The sequence below is a fragment of the Capra hircus genome, chromosome 3 (genome assembly GCF_001704415.2).
Source record: "Capra hircus breed San Clemente chromosome 3, ASM170441v1, whole genome shotgun sequence".
NCBI lineage: Eukaryota > Metazoa > Chordata > Mammalia > Artiodactyla > Bovidae > Capra > Capra hircus.
This window is the reverse complement of record NC_030810.1, coordinates 7162785-7187968: the sequence shown is the minus strand read 5'-3', so window position 1 is coordinate 7187968 and position 25184 is coordinate 7162785. Positions and strand designations below refer to the sequence as shown.

The window sequence follows — 25184 nt, the reverse complement described above, 5'->3', positions numbered from 1 at the left end:
GATGAAAGTGAAAGAGGAGAGCGAAAAAGTTCGCTCAACGCTCAACATTCAGAAAACGAAGATCATGGCATCTGGTCTCATCACTTCATGGGAAATTGATGGGGAAACAGTGGAAACAGTGTCAGACTTTATTTTTGGGGGCTCCAAAATTACTGTGGATGGTGACTGCAGCCATGAAATTAAAAGATGCTTACTCCTTGGAAGGAAAGTTAAGACCAACCTAGATAGCATATTGAAAAGCAGAGACATTACTTTGCCAACAAAGGTCCATCTAGTCAAGGCTATGGTTTTTCCAGTAGTCATGTAGGGATGTGAGAGTTGGACTGTGAAGAAAGCTGAGCGCCGAAGAATTGCTGCTTTTTAACTGTGTTGTTGGAGAAGACTCTTGAGAGTCCCTTGGACTGCAAGGAGATCCAACCAGTCCATTCTAAAGGAGATCAGCCCTGGGATTTCTTTGGAAGGAATGATGCTAAAGTTGAAACTCCAATACTTTGGCCACCTCATGTGAAGAGTTGACTCATTGGAAAAGACTCTGATGCTGGGAGGGATTGAGGCTAGGAGGAGAAGGGGACGACAGAAGATGAGATGGCTGGATGACATCACTGACTCGATGGACATGAGTTTGAGTGAACTCCAGGAGTTGGTGATGGACAGGGAGGCCTGGTGTGCTGCAATTCATGGCTTCGCAAGGAGTCGTACATGACTGAGCAACTGAACTGAACTGAACTGAACTGAACTGTATCTGAATACCTGCCCGTGGAGGGACAAATGTAAGTCTGGAAAGAGTGTTTGCACTTTATCGTCTTTGGAAAAGCAAGCATTAGAAGAATGGGAATCTGCAGTAATACATTATTTATGTTAAGCTACCAACAGATCCTTAGTTTCTCCTGGTTGTTTTAGAGTTGCAAAAACATACTTTGCATGTGTGACATTTGTTACAAGATAATGCCAAGTAACTGTTAGAAAAATTTACATTTAGGTATAAAAATTTAAACGTATGCCCCTTTTTTACAAGCTCTGTATGCTCTAAATGTGTGACGGGATACTGGGTGCCACCGATCTGCAGTGAATCCTTAAACCCTTTGAAGTAGGTTCAGTTCATTCATGAAGAGCAGCAGGGGTTAAGAGCAAATTAGTGATGTGTTGTTCCCATGTTCTCTCTCCAAAGGACTTGGTGAATTTCATCGAAGCAAATTTTAAGAAACGGGAGTGCGTCTTCTTTACCAAAGATTCCAAGGCCACGTAAGCACCTCTTTCGCCTCTGATTTTGCTAGTGTGTTCAAAGATAAATTATTAACAACCATGACAACAGGCTAGTTCATTATTCAAGTTATTTGCATCTTGCAGTTCTCAGAAATGGTGTGCGAGCAGGAAGAATTTGGCAAGCAGCTTGTCCCTAGAGAGGTATCATTTCATATTTTAAGCTTTGGCTGGAGTGGGTGAAGGTTCCAAGACAGGCTGTCACTCTCTTGGTGTTCCCATGAGCCTGGGAGCCCGCCCGAGTAGCCGTGGCAATAAACCTTGTTATTTCATAGCCCTTGGCAGGCGGCAGCAGGCATGCGCACACGTGGTAACCTGACCGCTCCTCTGTCTGGCTGTTGACTGTGGCTATACAGTAGGACTTTGTTGTTTATCCTTTCTATATACAGTAGTCTAGCTGTTAATTAATTGTTTAGTCGCTGCCATAGTTTATGTTTAAAGACTGACTCTCTGTTGACCAGAGGCAATTACAGCAAGATCAGGGGTGTTACAATCAGCCAACCTTGGCTTGGCTACCTGTTCACTGCATGAACTTGAACTAATTATTATCTTCTGAACTGAATTTTCTTATCCTAGAAATCCAGCGAAGTATACATTCTGGGTTGTGGTAAGGATTCAGTGGGATGTTTCATAAAATTCCTACTATAGAAAGTTCTCAGTCAATGTGCTTTCTTTCTTTGTATAAATTGGAACATGAACAGCAGAAAAAATAAGAGCTTTCTATTTTGTCATTGGTATAAACTTAGTCATTATGAAGCATTTTGACAGAGTATAAATTCTGTGAGTCAGCTATCTATCCCCCATATTTCCCTGAAAGATTTTGTGTTAATTTGTTTGACTGGTAGAAAACAGCATTTGGATTCATTCATTCATTCAATCAATATTTATTGAGCGTCAACTGTATCAAGGGGACTTTACATTCTTGATCACGAATTCTACAACTGCCCTGCAAGGCAGCTGTTATCATTTGACTGACAAGTCAAGTGAGGCCTGGAGAAGCTCAGTATTTTACCCAGGGTCACATTGCTGGGCTTCCCTTGTGACTCTGATGGTTAAGAATCTGCCTGCAATACAGGAGATGCGGGTTTGATCCCTGGGTCAGGGAGATCCCCTGGAGAAGGAAATGGCAATTCACTCCAGTATTCTTGCTTCGAGAATCCCATGGACGGAGAAGCCTGGCAGGCTATGGGGTGCCATGGGTGGCAAAGAGTCGGACACGACTGAGGGACTAACACTTTCACTTTCATATTGCTGGTAGGAGAGAAATAAAGGACTGAACCTGGCTTTCTGATTCTTCTTTGTGCACATTTACTATGTGATGGTTTCTGTCATACAGCAATGCAAATCAGCCGTAATTATACTTATATCACCTCCTTCTTGAGCCTCCCTCCCCTGCCTCCAGACCACCCCTCTAGATCAGCACTATTTACAATAGTTAGGACATGGAAGCAACCATGTGTGTGTTCTTTTCGGGCCCAGCTCCTGCCCCTTCTAAGAACGACCGTGCCTTGGGCTGACTGTATTCATCAGTACCTTGTCATTTGCAGATATCCAATCTAATTGGCTTAAATGAGTGGTGGTTGTAATGGGACCTCGTGCTGGAAAGCACAGCCAGATCCAGGGCTTAGTATTACCAAGACCCTGCCTCTTTTTTTCATCTGTGAGGCTGTCCTTCTCTGGGTGTGAAGGCTCCTCCTTTGTAATGCAAAATGGATACCACAACTCTGGCTGATACCATTTCAGCTTACCAGTGAAGGGTAAGAGGGCCTGGTTCCTAGAAATTCTACCCAAAGTCCTGGAACCTTGATCTTGGAGTTCATGGCTTTTACTGGCCTGGCATGGGCCATGGACCCATTCTAATCCTTGGGAAGGTGATGGAATATGTAGTTGGCCAGTCTTGGGTCATTGGAAGGACTGATGCTGAAGCTGAAACTCCAATACTCTGGCTACCTGATGCGTACCTGACTCATTGGAAAAGACCCTGATGCTGGGAGGGATTGGGGGCAGGAGGAGAAGGGGACGACCGAGGATGAGATGGCTGGATGGAGTCACTGACTCGATGGACGTGAGTCTGAGTGAACTCCAGGAGATGGTGATGGACAGGGAGGCCTGGCATGCTGCGATTCACGGGGTCGCAAAGAGTCGGACACGACTGAGCGACTGAACTGAACTGAATATAGTAGCTGCTAGCCATGTGTGGCTGTTTAATTTAATTTGAAAATTCAGCTCTTTGGTTGCACTAGCCAATTTCAAATGCTCATATGGGCTGATGCAGGTAAAGACTATTCCCATTATCGTAGAAAGGACCATTGCACAGAGCCCATTACAACAAAAGCAAAGTTCTTCCTGTCTCTACCTAGAACCCATGATAGCTGAGGCAGTGAGAACTGAAGAAAACAAACCCGGATTCAGGGACGTACAGCCTCGGGAGTGCCAGGAGGCGACCCCTAACTGGGCAGCAGTGTCTCAGAGGGTACCCTCAGCAACAGGGGCCATAGTCAGGCATCACTCTCCTGTGACCACACAAGAAACAAACATCTGAAAGGGGTTAAAGAAGAGAAACATGAGTGGTCTGGGCTTAGCATATACAGGACAACTCTGGGGAGATTTGCAGTAGCTTACGTCAGCTGGTGTGCCAAGCAGCAGCCAAATTACAGTATCACTGTTACCAGTCACTTCCCTTGATTCCTTTGTCTGATGAGTAATTTAGATTACTCATCAGATGAAAATAATAAATATAAGAAGTTGAAAAGCTTATGGAGTCTTGACTCTGGTCTATAACCTTGAGTCTCCTCTGAGATAGGCACTGGGAGACCCCGAGGTGTTCCTGTCCTCAGCTGGTGGTGTGGAGGGTGAGGGCTGCTCACAGCAAGGCCCTTCGTTTGGGGTCAGACCTGAGCTGCAGTCAGACACCATCAGGTGGGCAGTTGTAGATTTCGCTATCCTCCATCCACTTCTGCTGCAGCTAGTAGAAACACCCATCCTTCCCACACCAGGTCCATATGGACACAACGCCCAGTCAGTCCGTTCAGTCGTTCAGGCCTGTCCGACTCTGTGACCCCATGGACTGCAGCATACCAGGCTTCCCTGTCCACCACCAACTTCAAGAGTTTACTCAAGCTCATATCCATTGAGTTGGTGATGCCGTCCAACCATCTCATCCTCTGTTGTCCCCTTCTCCTCCTGCCTTCAATCTTTCCCAGCATCTGGACTGAACTGAACTGAACCCAATCATCAAGATGGAGCCAGACAAGCTTCTCATTGGAGATCACCCAAAACACACCCCTATTCTTGGAACGGAAAAGGGTTTGAGAGTCACTCTTCAGTTGTAGCAAAGAAAGATGGGACAGGGACTTCCCTCCCCAATCCTGCAATGAACTCGGGTGGGTGTGGAAGGACCCCAAAGGATAGTGGGACAGAAACAGCTAAAGAGAGAGGGGAGGAAGCCAACTTGGACCACAATAGTGGGGAGGATCCTGAAACCACCAGGAGCAGCCTCAGCTCAGGAAGTGCCCCAGGGCTAGTCAGAGAAAAGACTAAAGCAGCTGCAGTCAAGTCCAGTTGACTTTTTAAAATTTTTCTCGGCCAAACCGAGTGATGCCTGAGACACCTGTTCCAAAAAAAGAGGCAAGGTTACTGGTGGAGGAATGATTTTGGATTTTAGGTTCTAGCTCAATTTTTATAACTGTAGAAAATATCGAATGTTTTGATATCAATTCAGATAATTTCTGTACCCTAAATAATTAAGATTTGGGTTTCCCTGGTGGCTCAGTGGTAAAGAATTCATCTGCAATGCAGGAGACATGGGTTTGATTACTGGGTCGGGAAGCTCTTGGGGAGCAGGCAATGGCAACCCACTCCAGTATTGTTGCCTGGGAAATCCCATGGACCGAGGACCCTGGCAGGCTCCAGTCCACAGGATTGCAAGAGTTGGATGTTAGTGAGCGACTGAACATAACTACACACACACACATACGCAGTGTTAGTAGTTAAGACTTTCAGTTACAAAGAACCCGAGTTATTTTAACCTAAATGAAGAAATTTACTCCAAAGAAAAGGAAGAGCCCTGCAGAACCTGAGAGATAAGTGGCTGGGAGTCTAGAATAGTTAGGGCTATGGCCAGCGCGTGTGAAGGCTCAAGAAGTCTTCTCTGTCTTTTATTCCCATGCCTCTCTGCATTCCTGCTTTCTTCTTTCTCACTGGAGATACAGGTGCAGTGTACTGCCTGAATCTTCCATGGCACAGGGATAAAACATCAAGATAGTTTTTAAACAACCGAGGTGATGAGAACAGTCTGGAAATTAGATGTGATGCTAAAATCTCTTTTTGTGTTGATTTAAGCTAATCATGTGCGGTCTAAGAGACGTGATGAAACATTTAGGCAGGTTTAATGAAATCTGTTCCTTCCTGTCAATGTCCTCCTGCTTAGGGAGAATGTGTGCAAGTGTGGCTACGCCCAGAACCAACACATAGAAGGCACCCAGGTCAACCAAAACGAGAAATGGAATTACAAGAAACACACAAAGGAACTTCCCACCGATGCTTTCGGAGATATTCAGTTTGAGACTCAGGGGAAGAAAGGGAAGGTAAGCAATGGTTTTCTACTTGAACTAGCTAATCCATATGCTAACATGGTAGGCTACTGAAGTATCTCGAGTTACTTCAGATTGCCTGATAGTATGTATGAAAGCAGAAGAGATGGGTTGTCAACTCAAACATGATTGCAGAAAAAGATAAATCTTGTGAAAAATCAAGCGCTGTGATTAGATTACGTGCCTTGGCAACACTTCTCAGGTGGTTGTTAAGGCAGTAGTGAGTAGCGAGGAAAGAGCAGAATGAGTTCCATCTGAAAGGTGTTGGTAACGCCAAGGTGGCGGGTTCAGTTCCCATATGGGCCACCAAATGTTATGACTGTGGGCATGGGCTGGAAAAGAATTTCCAGACAGAGTATTTTAGAAGAGAGGATTCACTGAGAACAAAGGACTGAGGTAGTGAGAGGTGCTGCAAAGACAGCAGGCTGACTTTTTGCCAGACCAGGGAGAGATGACCACCAAAGGGAGAATAGAGCGGGAGATGCTATTGGAACAGCAGGCCGATCCTGAGGTGCTTTCAAGGGAGAGCTGATGCTTTGGAGGGCTTGCAGCCAATTTTTATAGCCTCAGGACAAAGAAAATTCCTAACGGAAGGGTTGGCATTAAGTCTTTGGTCCTATATGGTACGCATGTTACTTAACATAGAGATGGGAGTTGGCTGGTTAGGGACAGGCTGGCTCTTGACAAACAAGGTGGCCTTTGACAATGGTTGTCATGGAGCTTGGCTCATTCTGGAAATATTGGCCCATGACCCCAGGATGGCTGGCTTGCCACCCAGTGTCCTCTCTCCAGGCACAGCGCAGGCTCATGCAATATCCTCGTTGACCCTCCCTGCTACAGAATGCCCGACAAATGCATTTGTGGTTTAGTGTGGCATATGGCATTCTCGAGAGTACACGTGCCTTGAATAAGGTGACATCTTCCTTTGCACACCGACACTGCAGGCTCTCACACAGCATTTTACAAAGCTGTTTAATGGATTGTGTCGAATGGAAACAAAAAGGATAACTTCAGAGTTGTGAGTTAAGTTTCATTGGGGGCAAATGAGGACTATAGCCAAGGAGACAGCATCTCAGATAGCTCTGAGGAGCTGCTCCAAAGAGGTAGGGGGGCAAGGTCAGTGTTACATATGATTTTAGTGAAGGGGGTACGTGCAGTCATGCTCCCACTTTGGTAGACGCTTGCTGCTAGTCATGAGAAGCAGGTGTCTCCATGAACGATTTTAGTGCTTTTGTAGATATGAGAAGATGCAAGAATTTGGGCTCATATAATATGCTGAAAATACCTGTCTGAAGCCCTGTTCTGTGGGTTTTCCCCAGAGCGCAGAGAGTTTCACTCTTGATCTCCACCCTGTACTCACCGCTGCGGCTGGGGTTTGATTCCCGATCAGGGAAGCCGTTCTTCTTCCTCTCCCCCGGCACCTACTGGCCTCCCCAGTGTGACCATACCACCCTTTAGGGCTTCCCTGGTGGCTCAGAGAGTAAAGAGTCTGCCTGCAACGCAGGAGACCTGGGTTCAGTCCCTGGGTTGGGAAGATCCTCTGCAGAAGGGAATGGCAACCCACTCCAATATGCTGGCCTGGAGAATTCCAAGAACAGAGGAGCCTGGCGGGCTATAGTCCATGGGGTCACAGAGTCGGACACGACACGACTAATATTTTCCCTTTCAGAGGCAGATGGCAGGTGCCCGTTTTCGGTTGGCCATTATTAACAGTTTCCTTAAATTCTCCTCTGTCCATCTGTCTCTTCCCAAGGCCTCTGTCTCGGGATGGGCCACCACTGTCTTGCCTCCCCACCTGTCTTGGCTCACAGTCTGTAGTTAGCACTCCTGCCGGAGGGCTCCCCGAAATGTAAATCCCTCTGCTTAGAACACCGCCTTTAGGATGAAGTCTCCAGCTCTCCAGCTGGCTTGGGTGTCCCTGCAGGGGCACCCACGTCCCCTTCCACTGCCCCAAGGGGACCTTCGTCCCGGCCGTGCGCTCCCGTCCCAAAGGAACAGGTAGACCGGGCCACGTCCCCGCCATCAGGAGAGCACCTGCGGACCCTGATGCTTCTGTCCTTCCCCACAGTATATCCGACTGTCCTGCGACACGGACGCGGAAACGCTGTACGAGCTGCTGACCCAGCACTGGCACCTGAAAACACCCAACCTGGTCATTTCCGTGACTGGCGGCGCCAAAAACTTCGCCCTGAAGCCGCGCATGCGCAAGATCTTCAGCCGCCTGATCTACATCGCGCAGTCGAAAGGTGCGCGGGGCCCGCGGTGGCCGAGGGGACCGTCCCGGGCGGGGACGTGGCGCCCGCGGGTTTGTCCGTCCAGGCTGCGCCGCGTCTTCAGAGACTGAACGAAATTGTCCTCTGCCATTCATGCGCAAGACTGCAGATACTCTAGAGCTGTATGATTAATCCTATTAGAAACAAGATCCTTAAATGAGGAAAGAGATCCGGAACTCCGCGGGGTGCGGTGGGGGGGTGGGGGTGGGGGAGGGAGGGGGGATTTCCTGAATCAGAGCTCAGGAAATTGCATGTGGGTAATTGCATGTTTCTCTTAACCTAACGTTTTCATTTAGTCGTTTTTACATAAAATACTCGGAGTATTCTGGCCAATCAAAAAAGAAAGTTTAATATTTGCTGTTTCATTTGGGGACCAATAATATGCTTTGAAAAAAGTGACCTTGCCTCGCAGGTTGTGAGCACCAGGTGAGTGTCTGATGGGGATCAAAACACAGAACCCTGGCTTTGTTATTTGAAATATTTTGCTTATTTTTTCTTTTTGATTTTTTGTTATGATAAATTTTAAACCTACAGAAGAGTTGTAAGAATAATCCAGTGAATATCTGTACAGCCTTCACTTAAATTTACCAATTGCTAAAAATGTCTCATGTTTGTCTTATCCCTCTCTCTAGATATTCATGTATTATGATTTTAAAAATTGTTTGAGGGATTCCCTGGTAGTCCAGTGGTTATTGTTGTTATTGTTCGGTTACTAAGTCGTAGCCGACTCTTTGCAATCCCATGGACTGCAGCATGCCAGGCTTCCCTGTCCTCTGTTAGCTCCCGGAGTTTGCCCACGTTCTTGTTAATCGAGTTTTGTTGTTGTTCAGTTGCTCAGTTGTGTCTGACTCTTTGGTGATGCTATCTAACCATCTCATACAGTGGTTCAGTTCAGTTCAGTTCAGTTGCTCAGTCGTGTCCAATTCTTTGCGACCCCATGAATCGCAGCACGCCAGGCCTCCCTGTCCATCACCAACTCCGGGAGTTCACTCAGACTCGCGTCCATCGAGTCAGTGATGCCATCCAGCCATCTCATCCTCGGTCGTCCCCTTCTCCTCCTGCCCCCAATCCCTCCCAGCATCAGAGTCTTTTCCAATGAGTCAACTCTTCGCATGAGGTGGCCAAAGTACTGGAGCTTCAGCTTTAGCATCATTCCTTCCAAAGTAATCCCAGGGCTGATCTCCTTTAGAATGGACTGGTTGGATCTCCTTGCAGTCCAAGGGACTCTCAAGAGTCTTCTCCAACACCACAGTTCAAAAGCATCAATTCTTCAGCGCTAAGCCTTCTTCACAGTCCAACTCTCACATCCATACATGACCACTGGAAAAACCATAGCCTTGAGTAGATGGACCTTAGTTGGCAAAGTGATGTCTCTGCTTTTGAATATGCTGTCTATGTTGGTCATCACTTTTCTTCCAAGGAGGAAGCGTGGTTAGGACTCTGAATTTCCACTGTGGAGGGCACAGGTCCAACCTCTAGTCAGGGCATTAAGATCCCCAAACCGTGGGGCGCGATAGCCTCCCCCCCCCCCCAGCCCCCCACACAAAGAAAAATCCTTTGAGGGTAAATTTTAAGTATCCTGAGCTTTAGCCCTCAAGCACACACATTAGCACATGTCTCTGAAGAACAAGCCTGTTTTCTCATGTAACTGGTATAATTTTCAAACCTGAGGAAGTTCACATTGACCAATACAGTTGTCTAACAAAATATTCTTGTTTTAATTTTGCTAATTATCCCAACAATGTTCTTCAGAGCAAAAAAAGTTTTTTGTTTTTTTTCTCCACCTGGATTCCAATCCATTTAGCTTTTCATATCATAGAAAACTGAAAAGCTTTCTCTCCTCTGGAAATGTTCTTTAATCTTTTTGGCCTTTCAGGACATTTTTGAAGACTATAGGCAACTTTTTTTTTTTTTTTTTACAGAATTCCTTTCATTTGACCTTGACTAATATTTCCTTGAGATTTGATTCTGTTTATCAAAGTCTAATGTTTATTTTATTAGTTTATCTAATGCTAAGATTTTAAAAACTTAATCTTTTTTGTTCATCATGGATTTTTGGGGCATCAATTTTTACATTTATTTATTTATTGGCCATGCTGCATAGCATGCAGATCTTAGTTCCCCTCCTGATCAGGGATTGAACCCTTGCCCCCTGCAGTGGGGACTTGGAGACTTAACCCCTGGACCACCAGGGAAGTCCCTTGAAAACATTTTTATTAAGAATATTAGTTGACAGAACTAAGGTAGCATATACTTTTTCTTAAAATCAAGAAGAAAGGGTGGTTTCTCCCTATATTTATTCTTAATTTCCTGGTCAACCACATGGGACCGCAGTAGATGCTTTGTTATGAAACCCAGCAGCTGACTTCCTCACCACTAAATCTGAACATGCATAATGCATTCCTTCAGCATATACTTCTTATATGCCTGCCATGTGTCAGAAGTTGTTTTAGGTACTGGGAATAAATAGAGTGGAACAAAGCAGACAAAAGTCCCCAGGCCAGGATTCTTCTTAGATGAAGTGAATGGCCGGAGCTGGGGGTTCATTGTCTTCTTGTACTCTGGGTCAGCCATTTGGAGAGCTGCTTCGTCTCCCATTGCCTCATTTGAAAGGGGGGTATTGACAACTGAAATCTGTCTGCAGGAAGGAGACTGGGTGCCAGGGGGTCTGGAATTCACACCTTGTGAGAACTGGCCAAAGGAATGGGATCTGAATGTTCTAGGGACTACATCATGTTTACCGTAAAATATTGGAAGGACTTTTATGTGGGAGATGACTAAAGTAGCTCCCTGTCGGGAAGTCAGTAACAAAATTGGAGAATGGAGACAACAATGAACAAAGGGATTTTCTAACAGTTGGGGGAGGGGGCTGCCTCTCGACTCCTCAGAATTCCGGGAGACTGGTGGCCAAGCCTCAGGCTAGATTCCTGCCTGGGTGGCACACTGGCCTAGGCACATTTTCAACTTTAGATTCCATTATTGTGTGAAATCATATTTTTAGGTATTTTGTTTACTACAGTTTTGAAAACAAAGCTGTGAAAAACTCTTGGCCTTGCAAAGATCATCAAATAGAAAACTTCAAACACCAGTGTGCAAGCTTGTGCAATTTTAAAGTTAAATTGTAGGCACCAGGGTCATGCTAGAAGATCCCATGGACTGTAGCCCACCAGGCTCCTCTGTCCATGGGATTCTCCAGGCAAGAATACTGGAGTCGGTTGCCATTCTCTTCTCTTGGGGATTTTCCTGACCCATGGATCAAACCCAGGTCTCCCACATTGCAGGCAGATTCTTTACCATCTGTGCCACTAGGGAAGCTCAAAGTTAAATGGTAGGCACCAGGTCCTGCTAGGAAGATCACTCCAGATCCATGGGGGCGGGAGGTGTGGGAGCAGAGCGTTCCACTTTCCATGATGACATTGCTTAACTTGCTCAACAGCTAAGGGCAGGCGCTTATTAGGCATGAAAAGATTTACCTGAGAGGTGATTAAAGGGACAGATTCCTTGGCCCTGCCTCCCAGAGAGTCTGATGATGTGAGTCTAGGGTGGGGTCTAGAATCTCTGTCTTTTTAAGCACCATCTCTTAGACACTCGGATATCCTCTTCTCTTTCCTAAGTCCATGTCGTAGGTTGAATGTAGTCCAAAGTGTGGCCGGCGATGCTGGGTCCTGGTGCTCACAGGTGGGGCTTCTTTAGGGATTGAGTACAGGATGAAAAACTTACTCCGAGCCTCTGTTCTCCTCTCCTGTTGGCAGGTGCGTGGATTCTCACTGGAGGCACCCACTATGGGCTGATGAAGTTCATCGGGGAGGTGGTGAGAGATAACACCATCAGCAGGAATTCGGAGGAGAACATTGTGGCCATTGGCATCGCCGCTTGGGGCATGGTCTCCAACAGGGACACCCTCATCAGGAATTGTGATGTGGAGGTATGGGCAGGATATGAGGAGGTCTGCGGGGTCACAGCAGAGAGTGACCCTGGCACGGGGGTCTGGGATGCCATCAGCTCGTAGGAAGTTGGCCTTACAAGGTTCCTTTGGAACCTCAGGAATTAAAAATAAGGATGACATAATCAAAGGGGTTCTGTGAAGGAGTTACCAATAGATGTGTTTTGTTCATGAAAATTTGTCCCCAGCAAATCCTGTTAGAGTCAGTTCTTTAGTTTTTTATTCTCTGGTACTAAGTCTTATGACGAAGTATACGTTTAATTACCTCTTTTCATAATCCTGTAACTATGTGCTCCTCAAGAGCTAAGACTCCATTTTATTCATTTTCTAATCCCTAGACCCTGGCATAGGTCTTAGCATATGATGGATTCTAGACAAATATGTGTATATCAATATCCACCTCTATCATATCCACATGCACACAAATATGTATGTCTGGACACGCACACACACACTTTCCCGAATGCTATCCATTTCAGTTAATTTATACAAAAGAGCACAGGGCGATGAAATAAGAACTGGATTGGGAATCTGATTCTTACACAGCCACCGGTCATTTATGTGACATTAGGGAAGTGATCCAACTATTCTGAACCTTCATTTCCTCATATTTAAAATGATGGCCTGAACTATAAGATTTTTAAGACCCTTCTGCCCTTAGGAAATCTGGAAAGAGGCCTCAATATAGTTGAACCCAGAGAGTCAGCCTTTCGTGAACCCATAAAGATGTCATCAGGCACTTTGGCCAACAAGTAAGTCTCAAAGACAAGTTGCCGTGTGCTTTTCAGGGATATTTTTCAGCTCAGTACATTATGGATGACTTCAAGAGAGACCCTCTGTACATCCTGGACAACAACCACACCCACCTGCTGCTTGTGGACAACGGCTGCCATGGGCACCCCACAGTGGAGGCAAAGCTCCGGAATCAGCTGGAGAAGTACATCTCTGAGCGCACGATTCAAGGTCAGTGTTTACGAGATGGGACGTTAGAAAAACAGATGAACAAAAGCAGCAGCAGCATCAACAATCGCTCCCAATTATTGAGTGAAGCATGGTAAACCCATCCTATCAGATGCTCTACTGCCAAAGAAGAGTCGTTGTATCTCTTCTTTAATATGCTAGAAATGCTTCTGCTCCTATGATAGGTACCCTCTAATGTGTTAGAACATTGATGGATGCTGCCTTGTCCCACTCTGGCTTGGCAATAAAGAGACCTGCTCTCCATTCTGCTTGACAGCATTTAAGACCTGGTAAAATTCACAGTAGCAAACTGCACTGATGAAGCAATGGGATTTGCTAGAGTAGAAGTGATAAAAAACCAACCCACTAGCTGAACAGTTAGATGATTTACTTCTTTGGATATTGGCTGCTTCTCTATACCATTGTTGTTTAGTTGATAAGGCCCATCTAACTCTTTCGTGACCCCATAGACTGTAGAATGCCAGTCTCCTCTTGCTCATGGAATTTTCCAGGCAAGAATACTGGAGTGAGTTGCCATTTCCATCTCTAAGTGATTTTCCTGACCGAGGGATTGAACTTGTGTCTCCTACTCTTTACCACTGAACCAACCAAAATTGCCTAAAACATTGGTTTCACGGGGAGAATGCAACCATTGAGCGAAAACCTTTATTTGCTATGGAAAGTGATAAATAATGTCTTCCTACTGCTGAGATGTTGGTGTTGAGATGTGTCCTGTTGTGGAACCAGATTACCACATGATCTAGTGACAGTCTCCATCACAGAGACTTGCTGGATATAATCTCAATCTTTTCTTTTCTCAATGGGAAGTCTGTGGAGAAAGACATTTATATATGCAGTCATCTCTCTGGAGAAAACACATAGTTATGCAGATTTTTCATGCACATGAGAAAGCATAGATTATGCAAATGAGTGAAAGTGTAATTATTGTCAGGATAAATTTGAACCTGACTATATATATTCAGGTCAGTTCAGTTCAGTTACTCAGTTGTGTCAGACTCTTTGCAACCGTAGCACACCAGGCCTCCCTGTCTATCACCAACTCCCAGAGTTTACTCAGATTCATGTCTATTGAGTCGGTAATGCCATCCAGCCATCTCACCCTCTGTCGTCCCCTTCTCCTCCCGCCTTCAATCTTTCCCAGCATCAGGGTCTTTTCTGTTGAGTCAGCTCTTCGCATCAGGTGGCCAAAGTACTGGAGCTACAGCTTCAGCATCAGTCCTTCCAATGAATATTCAGGACTGATTTCCTTTAGGATGGACTGGTTGGATCTCCTTGCAGTCCACGATATTTATTAGCAAAAGTCAAGCATTCACAGACGTTAGCATTTTAAATAAACATCATGCAGTGTGACTCCGGTCACGCTACTGCTGGTTTGGAGCCCAGAGATGATCCATTGTGATCAACTGATGGTCAGGTTCGTTAGGTCTGCAGCCAGCAGCCCCACCCTGGGCTCAAGGGGCAGAAGTTCCCTTGAGGTGGGTGAGTATTTCTGATGAGCCCAAAATATATTTTATGTTTTATATTTTACAGATTCCAACTACGGTGGCAAGATCCCCATTGTGTGTTTTGCCCAAGGAGGTGGGAAAGAGACTTTGAAGGTGAGTCTTGGTTTGGTTTTCTTAAAGATTGGCCAACAAGTTTGCTCAACTGGTTTGTATTTTCATGGCTTTGGGGGCTCACCTAACCTAATCTGATTGCTTTCTTTTCTACAGCAAGTAAGTAGCATTTTTCCAATCACACAGTGTTGCCCTCACAGACTTATGTTGTCTCCTCAGCTGAGAAGATTTAGGAAGAGACTTTGTAGCAACACGAATAGTCTGTGTACTTACTGTTGGCTTTGGCCATCAACCAGCCAAATAGAAGGGCTTGACCTGAACTCACAAGACTCAGGGATGGTAACCAACAGTTATGTTGGAAAACCATGGCCACCCTGTGACCACACACACTTGGAATTACATGAAATTCCTGGCAGAGTTAGTTAGAATCATAATCTAACGCTTCTCTTTGTTTATTATTTTCTGTAACAATGATCCGTTCGTTTATTCTTCCATCAGCAGGCATTTATTATGTACCTTCTAGGAGACCTACTGTTGAAAACATTATTAAATAAAGATTTTTCAGAGAAAGACTTTTCAGAGAAAAATTAGAGATTTTTTTTTCAGTGTGAAATAGTCAGTATGGAAATGCTTGAAGAGGCAGTCACATTAAAGAGGAAGAGAGATGGAGAAAAAGTAATTGAAGATGGTTGCCTCTATTATCACTCAGATTTTAGATTTGGAATTAAGGTTTCCAGCGAGGTGCTGCCAGTCTAGAGTATCGCATTTCTGCAGCATTTCCCTCAAAGTCTGTTTAGGCAATTCACAACCCACAGATGCTGCAGGAGAGAGGAGAGAGGGAGGAGAAACTGCCCACTGAGCTCTTCATCCTTCAGCTCACTCTCCTATCACCCTCACTCCCGCCCCAGCACGGCCCTGACACCCACCTTTGGCACAGGTAGGGAGGTGAAGATGGATCCCAGCCTGATCTGATGAAGGCTCCACACTCTATGGGCAACGTCTTCTGTAAGGGAGACAGCACTCCTGGCTAAAGGAAGGGGCTGTGCTCCCATGTACATCACTTTGTCTTGTTGTCAAGTGGTTAAAATTCTTAAGACCTGATTCCCCTATGCTGGTCTCTGTGGTTTTTATCAAGGAAATAAAACTGTGGTACATGTTTATCCAGAAAACAAATATATTTTTCTTTTCTTTTCATAAAAGGAGAAAAGACAATTATTTGAGGAGGGAAATATGTGTGTCAAAAAAGTGTGCCAGCTTCTGGGAAGGTATTTTCATGCCTTAAAACTATGCATATTATTCACCTCTGTCAGATAAGTCATCAATGACAATGTTGAGGACCATCTTAAGAGTTGTCATTTAAATCTATGATGTCAATATTTGGAGTGATCAGTTTTATATAGAGGGACATTTTGAAGCACTTATTTATGGAAAACTTGCCAGCTGCACATGTCCTTACTATGGAATTTGATACTACCACAGGATGTAAGACAACTGGCTTACATTTCTGATTCTCAAAGTGGGTGCAAGTACTTGGTTTGCTTCGGATTGAATGCTTCTATCCCCGCAGAAGGATAGAGTGCAGAGATGTGTCCATGTGATTTGTTCACCAGCTTGATTAGAGCCTCGGTCCGGGCCGGGTTCTGTTGATCCTCTGGTCGACTCTTACCTCCCTTCTCGCAGGCCATCAATACCTCCGTCAAAAGTAAAATCCCCTGCGTGGTGGTGGAAGGCTCGGGGCAGATCGCTGATGTGATCGCGAGCCTGGTGGAGGTGGAGGACGTCCTGACGTCATCCATCGTCAAGGAGAAGCTGGTGCGCTTCCTGCCGCGCACCGTGTCCCGGCTGCCTGAGGAGGAGACCGAGAGTTGGATCAGATGGGTGAGTTGCAGGGGGGCAAGTTCACGGGAAGGGAGGGGGCGGGCGCCTCCACTGCCAGCCTATTTATACTTTCTCAGCGACTTGGAAACTGCACTCCAGCCCAAACAGGTGTTTTTTCTTGGAAACTGAAGCTCATATACATTAAATGACTTGCCTAGTCTCCATACCTCATAAGGTGTAGCAGTTCAGTTCAGTTCAGTTCAGTTCAGTCACTCAGTCGTGTCCGACTCTTTGCGACCCCATGAATCGCAGCACGCCAGGCCTCCCTGTCCATCACCAACTCCCGAAGTTCACTCAGACTCACGTCCATCGAGTGGGTGATGCCATCCACCCATCTCATCCTCTTCTTCTGCCCCCAATCCCTCCCAGCATCAGAGTCTTTTCCAATGAGTCAGCTCTTCGCATGAGGTGTCCAAAGTACTGGAATTTCAGCTTTAGCATCAGTCTTTCCAAAGAACACCCAGAACTGATCTCCTTTAGAATGGACTGGTTGGATCTCCTTGCAGTTCAAAGGACTCTCAAGAGTCTTCTCCAACACCACAGTTCAAAAGCATCAATTCTTCGGCGCTCAGTTTTCTTCACAGTCCAACTCTCACATCCATACATGACCACAGGAAAAACCATAGCCTTGACTAGATGAACCTTTTTTGGCAAAGTAATGTCTCTGCTTTTCAGTATGCTATCTAGGTTAGCAGATGGGGCTTAAATTCCAGTCCGCCTGTTTTCAAAGCTGATACTCCTTCTTTCATACCCTGCCAATAAGCGTTGAGCTTCTGTGTCTCCTATCAGCAGTGGGGGGTGAGGGGGTGGGGGGTGGGGGGTGAAATCCCTGTGGTGATGTTTTAGAAATGCAGATTCTAAATTGAATCTGTATCTAGTGGAGAAGCTGTTACTACAGAAAGATTGCCTTTCTAAGTTAACTGGCCTGTGATTCATTCACAATCTCTCATCTTTCCTATCGGATCATGTGAGAAATGTATACTGATTGAAATATCTCCGGCTTCTTATTGCTAAGCCTGTAAAGTATTTTAACATAGTGCTGTGCTTTCTCACTTTTCTCTCTTGAGTCATGATTGGTGTTGACTTGAAATGACTTTCATCTTGTTGACTGTTCAGTTTGTGATAGCCTTTACATTGATAGGAGTGGGGACGTTCCCATCAGCTCATTTGAAAATGGCCTTCGATGTTTGGGTATTCTTAGGAGTGTGTGCTGCCGCTTGGGAAGTTTTCCATAAAGGAAATAACAGGATGTAGACAGCAAGAGTTATTTTAATCATGCAACCCATTTCATCATTAGAGTGAAAGGTTGAATTTAGTCTAAATAATTTTTATAAGTTCTTTAATTAACTTGGTATTTCAGCAGCATTTCATTGTGGAAGAACCTCAAAGTGTCAAATTTGGCAAACTGAAATCTTGGAGTAGTGAAGACAATCCTGCTCATGGTAGCGTTTGTCATCATGTTTTTTCTTTTATCGAAGCACAGTTGATTTGCAATGTTGTGTTCATTTCAGGTATACAGCAAAGTGATTCATATATATATATATATATATACACACACACATATATATATATATATATATATATATATGCTGTGCCCATTTGCTCAGTCATGTCTGACTCTTTTGTGATCTCATGGACTGTAGCCCACCAGGCTCCTCTGTCCATGGGATTTTCCAAGCAAGAATACTGGAGTGGGTTGCCATTCTCTTTTCCAGGGGATCTTCTCAACCCAGGGATCAAACCCTCATCTCCTACATTGGCAGGCAGATTCTTTACCACTGAGCCACAGGGGAAGCCCATGTATATGTATATATATATATATATATATATACACACACACACACAAGTATATGTGTGTGCATGCATGCTAAGTCACTTTAGTCATGTCCTCTTGGTGACCCTATGGAGCATAGCCTGCCAGGCTCTTCTATCCATGGGATTCTCCAGGCAAGAATACTGGAGTGGGCTGCCATGCCCTCCCCCAGGGGATCTACCTGACCCAGGGATCAAACTTGTGTCTCTAATGTCTCTTGCACTGGCAGGCATATATATATATATATATATGTAACATTCTTTTGCAGATTATTTTTCATTATAGATTATTACAAGATACTGAGTGTAGTTCCCTGTCCTAAACAGTAAATCTTTCTTTATTTTATATGGAACAGTGTGTATTGGTCTTTGTCATTATTTAAAGCAAGCATGAACAAATCAAATTCTTGTAAATAATGAGAAAAATCAAGCCAATCGTCTAGGCTACCGGGTACTCTGTATTAAATTAAAGAACAATGAGACCCTCTTGGCTTTACTTAATTTCACATGACTGGGCAGTTAGGTGATGATCCAGGGAAGGTATGGCAGGATCAAAGTGATCAGGACACAAGTCCTTTCCGGATTAAGCTTCACTACTAAGACTCAGAAGACGCAGCTGCATCTTCTTCCTATGCCCGAGTCTCTGTTGGTGCTGAATGATGCCCTGTCCAACAAACGCTTATGTGATGTTCCTACTTGAGATGCCACGTTTTGCGGATTTTGCTAAAAAGGGCAACGCTAGTGGTTTTCTGTGAAAGCTCTTGCTGGGATTTGCTTGTATCTTGTTCAAGTCCAGTAATAGCGTGATATCAGCATCATTGATGACGAAGGCCAAGTTGAAAGATGTGGCTTAGGGGTGCAGCCATCACGGACCTCCTCATGCTGAGCCCCAGAATGAGACAGAGGAACCCACCCAGACAGAGGCAGCCCTGGGGGATTGCCGGCCGCTGTCAGGCGACACGTGGTGACAGCTGACACCAGAGCACTAGCCCCCTGCAAGGAGCAGATCCCAACAAAGGAGCAGGAAGGGGCTGGCTGGGCATGGCCAAAGTGGTCCATTGGCTGTGTCAATCCCCAGCCCTGAGCCAATCGAGGTAGCGGTGAAGAATCCGCCTGCCAGTGGAGGAGACAGGAAACATGGATTCGATCCCTGCGTTGGGAAGATACTGTGGAGAAGGAAACGGCAGCCCACTCCAGTATTCTTGCCCGGAGAATCCCTTGGACAGAGGAGCCTGGCAGGCTACAGTCCATGGGGTCGCAAAGAGTTGGACGTGGCTGAACATGCATACACACAAACACCCTGAATACCCAGGGGCCCGATTTGAATAGAGTGTCCTCCGGGTGAAAATATGTAGGTGAGAGAAATATGTATAACCCGCAGTGGTTATTTCCGGTTCCCCATATATTCAGACCTAAACTGCTGGAGTCATTCCAAACATATCAAGGGAGCAACCCCAAAGCACAGATAGAAACCTAAGGCTTTGTGTGTTGAGCAGTGTCGTCAAGGTAGTTTCCTGGGATGGATGGAAGGAATCCAGCGGTCAGTTCAAGGATGCTCTCAGAAAAGGAATAGACAACTCTTAACTCACCCGTCAAAGATGGCCCTGGGTCCATTTCAGTGACTTTCCTCTTATTCTATATGTACGTTGCTTGTAGAGTCCAGACAAGGTCATGTCCAAAGGGCCATGCCCCCGTATGGATCCCCATACCCTTTATAAAGGACATTAAAAAAATTTTTTTTTTTTGATGTGGGCCATTTTTTAAAAAGTCTTTATTGAATTTGTTATAATACTGTTTCTGTTTTCTGTTTTGTTTTTTTTTGGCTGTGAGGCATGTGGGATCTTAGCTACCCAACCAGGGATTGAATTGGCTCCCCTTACATTGGAGACTTCCCTGGTGGTTCAGACAGTAAAGCGTCTGTCTACAATGTGGGAGACCTGGGTTCGATCCCTGGGTTGGGAAGATCCCCTGGAGAAGGAAATGGCAATCCACTCCAGGACTATTGCCTGGAAAATCCCATGGACAGAGGAGCCTGGTCGGCTACAATCCATGGGGTCGCAAAGAGTCAGACACCATTGAGTGACTTCGCTTTCACTACATTGGAAGGTGAAGTCTTAACTGCTGGACCACCAGGGAAGTCCCTTTATGAAGGGTTTTGATTTTCTGCTTCAAGAAAACTGCTACGGGAAAGTCACGTGAAGCAGGCTAAATGTCAGACACATTTCACTTTCTATGATTATATTGCCCTTTCTGGGGTGCATATCTAATTCATATGCATATGCTAATGATTTACTATAATTATAATTATGTCAATCAGAAGACATACATCAATAATAAAAACTAGCCTGGCATTTTAATTATGCACTTATATGGGGTTTGGCAGTTGGTAGAGCTTTCCCAAAAGACGAACCTCAAGAGTGGAATTATTAATGGATGAATGTGTATATTCAGTCAGACATTCATCAAGCAAGCTCTTGGGGTAATTGTGGGTGGCCTCACTGGCCATGTGGACAGGCAGCCCCTAAGCCTGGCGTCAGTCTCTCAGCCTCCTCCAGAGACCCCATCTGCTTGCCCACTGGGCCCAGGCCCTCCTCCCCACCAGGGCTCTCATAGTTCCCCACTCTGCCTACTCCCACCTTCTCAAGAACTTGACCCTTCAGCGTCTCCCAGCCTGCCAGCCAACCCGGTATCATTCATTTCCAACACTTTCATTTATTCAGTAGTAATTCATTGAGCACGTACTGATGCCTGAACCTGCAACAGACATTTCAGAGAGTACAGAACAGAGAGTGCTTGTCTTCAGAAAGAAAATGGAAATTAAAAAAATTCTGTTGAGTGATCACAGTACAGTGCAGTGTTTAATTTTCTACTGAAAGTTTGTTGTTGAATCACGATGTCGGGATTCTTGGCCCCCGGAGGAGAAGAATTGAATCCGGGGCCAGAGACGAGGCTTGATCGCTCAGAGCTTTTGTGTAATAAAGTTTTATTAAAGTATAAAGGAGATAGAGAAAGCTTCTGACATAGGCATCAGAAGGGGGCAGAAAGAGTACCCGCTTGTTAGTGTTAGCAAGGAAGTTATATACTCTCCAATGAATCCAAAGAATGTCTGGAGGTTGTAAAGACTTCACCAGACCTACTCCCATAATTTACATTTTAAGATAACAGTATTAGCCAGAAGCTTTAATCCAGAGACTGTCCTCAGGCAGAATACATTATTGTTATATAATCCTAATGAATGTAGAGAAGGAAAAAAAAAAGTTCGTCCTTTCTTCCTCCTTGAGAATTCCAGACCCCTCTCTCCTTGGGGACCCCTAGACTTCTTATCAACCTGCCTAGGAAATGACTCTCTCACTAGCACAAAAGGGAGTTTTGAAGAAAATTAGTAGCGTGGATACACTGGGTTTGAGCCAAGGGAGCCCGGCCTGGCGTGGAAGGGCCTTTCAGCGGAGGGCTTCTCAGAGGAGGTGACATGGGAGCTGAGATCTGAGTGATGGGTGAGGGTAAAGGGTGAGGGCTGGGCTTGTTTGGGGCACAGCTCCTGAGACTCGAGATAAGTCCAGCTCCCCAAGGGACTGAAAGATGGCGGTGAGGGTGGACACTTTGGGGTGGAGACTGTGGGACTTAGGAGGGGCCAGGCCAGGGAGCTCCTTGAACACTGTCTGGAACTTTAGGTCTTGTTCAGGTGTGTCAGGAAGTCGCCGAGGAGTTTGAGGCAGGGTGAGGTGTGATCTGAGACTGTTTCAGTTGAGCTCACATGGGCTGCAGTTGGGGGTCAGGATCCTAGGGGGACGGAGTATGAGTGGGCGCCCCTGCAGAGTCTCTGGGTTCCATCCATTTGCTCTGTATCCATGTTCATCTTCTCCTTCTTCCTTTTCATTCCAAAGGAAAAGTTGTCTTGGCCCTTCTGTGCTGCCCACCCCCAGCTGGCCCCAGAATCTTGGGACCTGGACCCCTCCTCACCTGTCATTTCTGGCCAGACCCCTTTCCTTTGCATGAACAAAGGCTGCCAGCGTGGTGAGAGGACCCTTCCCTTCCTGCCGTCAGCCCCTCTCCCTCTCTGTCAAACTCACTGTGGTCTGTGCTTTCCTGCAGTTTTCATCTATTTCCTCGTCACCCTCAGATGCCTTTTGAATGAAGCCCTTGGACACCACCTTTCCCAGGAAACTGCAACCTTAAGGTCACCTCCTAAAGTCAAAATTCAAGGGCTCTCCTTTTTTCTTTTTAAAAAATTGAACTCAAGTTATAATACTGTGTTCTATCAGGTGTACAGCCAAGTGATTCAAATATATATATATGCATATATAAATTAATGTACTTATTGTTGTTCAGTCGCCCAGTTGTGTCTGACTCTTTGTAACCCCATGGACTGCGGCACACCAGGCCTCTCTATCCCTCACCATCTTCTGGAGTTTGCCCAAGTTCATGTTCATTTCATCAGTGATGCTGTCGAGTCATCTCATCTTCTGACCCCCCCTTTTCGTTCTGCCCTCCATCTTTCCTAGCATCGGGTACTTTTCCAGTGAGTGGTCTGTTTGCATCAGATGACCAAAATACTGGAGCTTCAGCTCCAGCATCAGTCCTTCCAGAGAATATTCAGGGTTGATCTCCCTTAAGATCGACTGGTTTGATCCCCTTGTTGTCCAAGGGACTCTCAAGGGTCTGCTCCAGCAACATGATTTGAAGGTATCAATTCTCTGGTGTTCTGCCTTCTTTGTGGTCCAGCTCTCACAACCGTGCATTACCACTGGGAAGACCATAGCCTTGACTCTGTGGACCTTTGTCGGCAGAGCAGTGTCTCTGCTTGTCTAGGTTTGTCATCACTTTCCTGCCAAGAAGCCGTCGTCTTCTGATTTCACGGGTGCAGTCACTGTCCTCAGTGATTTTGGAGCCCAGGAAGAGGAAATCTGTCACTACTTCCACCTTCTCCCCTTCTATTTGCCATGCGGTGATGGGGCCGGATGCCATGATCTTAGATTTTTTAATATTTAGTCTTAAGCCGGCTCTTTCACTCTCCTCCTTCACCCTCAGCAGGAGGCTCTTTACTTCCTCTTTGATTGCTGCGGTTGGAGTGCTATATCTGAAGTTGTTGATGTTTTCCCACCTGTCTTGATTCCGGCTTGTAACTCACCCAGCCCGGCATTTCTCGTGATGTGCTCAGCGTATAGGTTAAACAAACGGGGGTACAGCAGACAGCCCTGCCCTACTCCTTTCTCAATCTTGAACCAGTCAGTTGTTCCATACGGGGTTCTAACGGTTGCTTCTTGACCCACATATGGGTTTCTCAGGAGACAGGTAAGATGATCTGTATTCCCGTCTCTCAGCTTTCCATACTTGTCATGATTTACATGGTTAAAAGCTTTAGCATAGTTGATGAACAGAGACAGATATTTTTCTGTACGTATATATAAGTGTGTCTATATATAAGAATAAGAATACATATACACACATATTTTTACGTAAAGAATATGTATATATTATTTTCAGATTCTTTTCCATTATAAGACATTAATGGTGGTCCAGTGGCTAAGACTCTGTACTCCCAATGCAGGGGGCCTGAGTTCAATCCCTGGTCAGGGAACTAGATCCCACATGCCACATGCCACCACTAAGACCAAGAACAGCCAAATAAATAAAAATATATTAAAAAAAAAGACATTGCATATAGTTCCCTGTGCTATACAGTAAACCCTTATCCTTTGGACAATCCTTGTTGTTTTATATTTAGCAGCATGTATCTGTTAATCCCATACTATTAATTTATCCGTCCCCTCCCCTTCTCCCTTTGGTAATCATGAGTTTGTTTTCTATGTCTGTGAGTCTGTCTCTGTTTTCTAAATAAGCTTATTTGTATTCTTTTTAGATCCCACATGTAAGTGATATGTACTTTGTCTTCCTCTGTCTTATTTCGCTTAGGTCCATCCATGCTGCTGCAAATGGCATTATTTCATTCTTTTTTTATGACTAATATTCCAGTGTGTGTGTGTGTGTGTGTGTGTGTGCGTGTGTGTGTGTGCGCGCGCGCGCGTGCGCGCGCGCGAGTATTCACCGCATCTTATTTGTCCATTTGTCTGTTGATGGTTGCTTATGACCTGGCTATTGTAAGTAGTGCCACTCTCAACATTGGCGTGCGTGTATCTTTTCAAATCAGGGTTTTCATCTTTTCTGAATATATGCAAGAATGCATGTATAGCCAGCCTGACCTGAGGCTTCCCTCTCTGCCCAGCCAAGACTCTGTAGTTCCAGATCTTCAGGGCCAAATGTTGCCGGGAAAACCCGCCACCACTTTGAACTCCGTGGAACCACAGCCAGACTCGCTTCCTCCTCTAGAGGGAGCTCTTCACTTTCAAGCTCCCTCCAAGCTGGCCTGAAACCATAGAATCAGGAGGGGCTCTGCCTCTCTCCAGGCTCTTTTTTTTTTTTTAAGTCTTTTATTGAATTTGTTATAATATAGCTTCTGCTTTATGTTTTTTAGGTTTCCTTTTGGTTTTGGCTGCAAGGTATGTGGGATCTTACCCCCCTGACCAGGGATCGAACCTGCATCCCACTACTGGACTGCCAGGGAAGTCCCTTCCCCAGCTCGTGAATCTTACAAAATATCTTAAAATTAAACATTACATAAAATCACAAAGGAAAATATAGAGAATCCCTCGTCTCTTTATTTAATCACCACGTTGTCTTGGCTTTTATTCGCATTGAATTTTTCTTTCTATTGTCTAAGCCCTTAGGACCACACTAGGACAATGTCTGGTTTTTCTGTTGTCTTTTCCTGATTTATTTACTCGTTCAATGATTGGGTACCTACCATGTGTCACATACACACACTCACACTCACCCCTAGTCATTTTATCTGGGAGCTTTCTAATAGGTTCTTTTTTATATACGTGTCCTT

At 45.3% G+C, this 25184-nt stretch overlaps 1 protein-coding gene across 1 annotated transcript in view; it reads left to right on the top strand.

The window, feature by feature from the left end:
- The window catches only part of TRPM8 (transient receptor potential cation channel subfamily M member 8), a 106827-nt gene that overhangs the window by 20464 nt on the left and 61179 nt on the right, over window positions 1-25184 (top strand). The window contains exons 3-9 of the mRNA XM_005678748.3: window positions 1169-1242; window positions 5690-5846; window positions 7921-8098; window positions 11878-12050; window positions 12857-13031; window positions 14580-14647; window positions 16286-16483. Of these exons, the coding sequence (XP_005678805.1) occupies window positions 1169-1242; window positions 5690-5846; window positions 7921-8098; window positions 11878-12050; window positions 12857-13031; window positions 14580-14647; window positions 16286-16483 (1023 nt within the window). The remainder of the gene's footprint in view (window positions 1-1168; window positions 1243-5689; window positions 5847-7920; window positions 8099-11877; window positions 12051-12856; window positions 13032-14579; window positions 14648-16285; window positions 16484-25184) is intronic.